This window comes from Erigeron canadensis, chromosome 6 (assembly GCF_010389155.1).
Source record: "Erigeron canadensis isolate Cc75 chromosome 6, C_canadensis_v1, whole genome shotgun sequence".
NCBI classification, from domain to species: Eukaryota; Viridiplantae; Streptophyta; class Magnoliopsida; order Asterales; family Asteraceae; genus Erigeron; species Erigeron canadensis.
Window position 1 is genome coordinate 13,940,089 of NC_057766.1, and position 4,619 is coordinate 13,944,707.

The window sequence follows — 4,619 nt, forward strand, 5'->3', positions numbered from 1 at the left end:
TGCCGTGTCATAATTCATTATTGATGGCGTGAGACAAATTGATCTCGTCAAATTCCCAAGCTTGTCAAATATTAATTGGACATTTGAACTAGTAATTAATGCACCTAAAATCACGTTAATATGGCCGAAATTAAATCCTCCCACGTGAACAATAAACATTAATACTTTTTCAGGAATAAATTAATTTTAAGAAATCATTCATGAATAACTAGTGATTAATTAAGGATTTATAATTTAAAGTTAAACACATTGTATAGTAAAGTAATTAAATGGATTGCAAGTCATTTGCTAAACCGACTACTAAAATGGTTAGTTATCACATTAAGTTTCATGACATTTCTTAAGACACTAGTATAGGGCATAGACATGTATATTGGAGTTCTAGTACTTATCGTGTGATTTTTGGCAGTGGAAAACATTGGATTGTTCGAGTGCTTACTGTAGACGAACATTGACTGTTCGTGTTCAAGATCTTTGTGCTAGGTCATTTCTACTTGTTCATCTTGTCAGGTGAGTTTCATAGCCCCACTTTTATGTGCTTTGAGGTGAAAAGTATACAAGTATTTTTCCAACAGTTTGTCGATTACTGTTTTTAATATGTACAATGTATATTGTTTATTGAGCTGTTCTTTTAGAGTTATTTGTTCATGTTCATTACTTGGTACCAAGTCGGCCCGCGTTCATGGGATTAGTCCATTAGTGCCATTGGGATGCGTTCCCGGTACTAGTCCCAGCCGTATGTGCATTAGGTCATTATTTGTCATTGTGTGCTTACTTGTGTAATCAAGACATTTGGTATGTAACTCTAAGCTCCTACAAATATTGTACAAAATATTCATGTTCATAAAAAATCGACAAGTTTTCATGTTCATCGCTAGTTCTTTCGTACAAAAACCTACTGACTCACCGACCTCGTGTTGACATATTTTAGTATATTTTTCAGGTGATCAGGCTAGACATGGATGAGGGTTGCATGTTGTAATGACATACTAGTACATTGATCATTTATGTATGTTGTGTTGACGTTCATGTGTGAATTGTTGTGCTTGTACCAATGCAAGTACCTGTTCATTTAGATTTTTCTATGTAATGCCATGTCATGTCATGCTTTCGTGACATCCTGATATTCCGCCGTAGTTGAGGTGTTACAGAATGGTATCAGAGCCGTGGTTATAGAGAATTAGATGGATTGGCCTAGACTATAACCTAAGTACCTCATGTAGTATATATAATAGGAATTTATATGTGCATCCTTGACGTGCTAACGTCACCTTTGTTATGTTCTTGTGCATATGTGTTGGTAGTATGTGTTCAAGTCCAAGTGCATACGTGAAGTGTCGGTCAAGTTCATTGGTGTTCATGTTCATGAATTGGTGTTAATGGTCATTGTTCATGTGCTTACGTGTTAATGTGCATGTGCATTCTGATGTGGTTGGACTGATTACTTATGTTATTATTAGAGCAAAATGAAGTGATGAAACTAACTAGTATTACAGATAAGGTAGCAAGGAAACGTCTGATCAACGTTTGGCGATTATCTTCCTGTTTTGCGATAGTTTTTGACCTCATGGATTGCACTTGTAGTTAGAGTGTGGTAGCAACTCTTGGCTGTTTAATAGGTGTTGGTGGGGTGGAGGGTTAGCCGCTGGTATACCCTGAATACATACTCTGCCAATACCTAGAGAACATACTAGTACCGTGATCCGACCTTACATTAGATGTACTAGGGGAGTGGAGGGCTAGCCGCTGGTACACCCTGTATACAAACACCGCTAGTGCATCGGATGTAGGTGTTAGATTCGGACCATATTTTAACTGCGATGGTTTATTTATATTAGTAGTATGTTGATATGAATGGAATGATTAGGGCAAGCTCATAATAGGGTGCTTAGAGATAAGATTCGAGCATGTCAATTGAGTGCAACGTGTGACATCGACATCATCAAGTGTTTCTTCTTGACTAACTTTTTATCGTGGCTCACTTACATGTGTGTAGGACAATGGTGAGGATGAGTGGCAATACTACTGCTGCGAACAGAGGTGGCCATGGTGGTGGTCGTGGTGAAGGCCGCGGTGGTGGCCGCAGTAGTCGTCGTAGAGGTGGACGTGTTGGAGGTCGTGGAGGTGGTCGGGGTAATGCTGCTTAAGAGCTCGTAAATGATCAACCCGGAATCAACCCAACCAAGAGATGATTAATATGATCACTCAAGTAGTCAACACAGTTCTAGCACAAAGAACCGCGGAAGCTGACGCTGTACATGTAGTTGCTAATGGTGATCAAGCTAATGCTAAAGATGGACAAGGTAGTGGTGAGTATTATGAGAATGTTGAGGAGGGATACGGGTTGGAAAGGTACCAAGGAGACCCAAAGATGGCGTGAAGAAGGGATGTACTTATAAGAACTTCAAAGACTGTGGTGTTCAAAATTATGATGGTAGGGGTGGAGCTGTCAAGTTTGTTTAGTGGTTGGAAAAGATGGAAGCAGTGATTGACATCAGTGAGTGTACACCTGAACAGAGTGTCAGATACGTGGCAAACTCTTTTATTGTCGATGCCTTGTCATGGTGGAATACCCAGCTGCGAATCAGAGGTAAAAAAAACAACTGAGGGAATGTCTTGGTATAATTTCAAGGAAATGATGCGAAGGAAGTTTTGCTCAGAGATTGAGTTACAAAGATTGGAACGAGATTTTCTTGATCTCAAAATGGTAGGTGCTGACCATGCTGGTTACACTACCCGTTTCACTGAATTGTCAAGATTGGTTCCACATTTGGTTTCACCAGAGTCAAAAAGAGTGGAGAAGTACCTTCGCAGATTGGTTCCTCAAGTTAAAGCAACCATGGTTGCGGTTCGCCCACTTACTCTCGAAGAAGCTATGTTGAGGTCTGAAGCCATGACTGATGAGTTGGTGCAGTGTGGCGCCCATACGGTAGCTAGTAACAAGAGAAAGGATACTGGAGAGTCAAGTAGCGGTAAGAAGGTGTGGAGGCAGGATGGGAAGAAACATAATAGAGGTAGAGTGTTTGTGGTTGCTGATGCTGGTAGGAGAGACTATGTGGGTCCTCATCCGAAGTGTGAAAAGTGTAATCTCCACCACGCAACAAACCAACAATGTATGACATGCACAACAGTAGAAGGGTGGGGCATAAGGCCAGTGATTACAGGGAAGCAAGAGCTCCAGTTTCGCCATTGAATGTGGCACCGTTAAATCAGAGAAGGCTACAGGGAAATCATGGGGCATGTTATCAGTGTGGGGCCATAGATCATTACAGGAATACTTGTCCTCAGTAGGTTGGGCAACAGGTACATGTCGCAGTTCATCCTAACCATTAGCAGCTTGCTGGGCCAAATCAGAACAAAGGCAACCAGGCTCAAGCTGCTAGAGGTCGTGCATTTGTGGTTAATGCTGCTGAAGCTCGCAATGATCCTAATGTCGTTGCAGGTACTTTTCTTTTGAATGGTCATTATGCAACTGTTCTATTTGATTCGGGAGCCGATTACAGTTTTGTTTCTACTAGCTTTGTTCCTTTATTGAGTGCTAAGCCGAGTCCCATGTACATGTACTTTGATGTCAAGATGGTTAACGATGTGTTAGTTAGATTAGATCAGATCATTCGTTCGTGCACATTAGTTCTAAAATATCGTCCATTCCTTATTGATTTGGTACCTTTTGAAATGGGGAGTATTGATGTCATTGTTGGGATGGATTGGATGTCTTTAGTCAATGCTTCGATTTTGTGTAGTGCTAAAATAGTTAGGATCCCGTTGCCTAGCGGGAAAGTCCTAGAAGTTCATGGCGAAAAGTCTGAGTCATATGAGAAACATGTCATGAGTGTTGTGAGTAAAGAGATTACTTTGGGGAGTGTTCCCGTTGTTTGTGACTTTCCCGATGTCTTTCCTGATGTTCTTCCTGGTTTACCCCCGTCAAGACAATTAGATTTTTGCATTGATCTTGTTCCTGATGCGGCTCCGGTAGCGAAATCTCCTTATAGATTGGCACCATCAGAAATGCACGAATTGGCAGCCCAGTTGAAAAAGCTTCAAGATAAAGGTTTTATTCGACCTAGCCATTCATCGTGGAGAGCACCCATTCTGTTTGATAAGAAGAAAGATGGTTCATTTCGGATGTGCATTGATTATCGTGAGCTGAACAAGCTAACAGTGAAGAATCGTTACCCTCTCCCCAGGATTGATGATTTATTCGACCAGCTTCATGGTGCAATGTACTTTTCAAAGATAGATTTGAGGTTAGGGTACCATCAGTTGAGTTTAAAGTGATGCCTTTCGGGTTGACGAATGAACCAGCAGTGTTCATGGATTTGATGAACAGAGTGTGTTGGCTGTACCTAGAACAGTTTGTGATTGTGTTCATCGACGACATTTTGATCTACTCGAAGACAAAGGAAGAACATGCCGACCACTTGAGAAAAGTGTTAGAGTTGTTGAGAAAAGAAAAGTTGTACGGAAAGTTTTCCAAGTGTGAATTCTGGTTAGAGGAGGTCCATTTCCTTGGACACGTGGTGAACAAGAATGGCATTCAAGTGGATCTCAGAAAGATCGATTCCGTGAAGAACTGGAGAACGCCAGAGACACTGACTGAAGGCAGACAGTTTCTTGGG

The 4,619-nt window shown here is 41.2% G+C and overlaps 1 protein-coding gene across 1 annotated transcript; it reads left to right on the forward strand.

The window, feature by feature from the left end:
• The first annotated feature begins 2,197 nt into the window (after positions 1 to 2,197).
• Positions 2,198 to 4,278, forward strand: LOC122604339. The gene is made up of 3 exons (XM_043777227.1): positions 2,198 to 2,352; positions 2,578 to 3,055; positions 3,337 to 4,278. The coding sequence occupies exons 1-3, from the start codon at positions 2,198 to 2,200 to the stop codon at positions 4,276 to 4,278; spliced, it is 1,575 nt and encodes a 524-aa protein (XP_043633162.1).
• Positions 4,279 to 4,619: the final 341 nt, after the last annotated feature.

Coding starts and splice junctions, on each gene's coding strand:
- LOC122604339 (XM_043777227.1), top strand. CDS start 2,198: ATGATCACTCAAGTAGTCAACACAGTTCTAGCACAAAGAACCGCGGAA. Junction 2,353..2,577: donor GAGGGATACGGGTTGGAAAG/GTACCAAGGAGA, acceptor TGGAATACCCAG/CTGCGAATCAGAGGTAAAAA. Junction 3,056..3,336: donor ATGCTGGTAGGAGAGACTAT/GTGGGTCCTCAT, acceptor AACCATTAGCAG/CTTGCTGGGCCAAATCAGAA.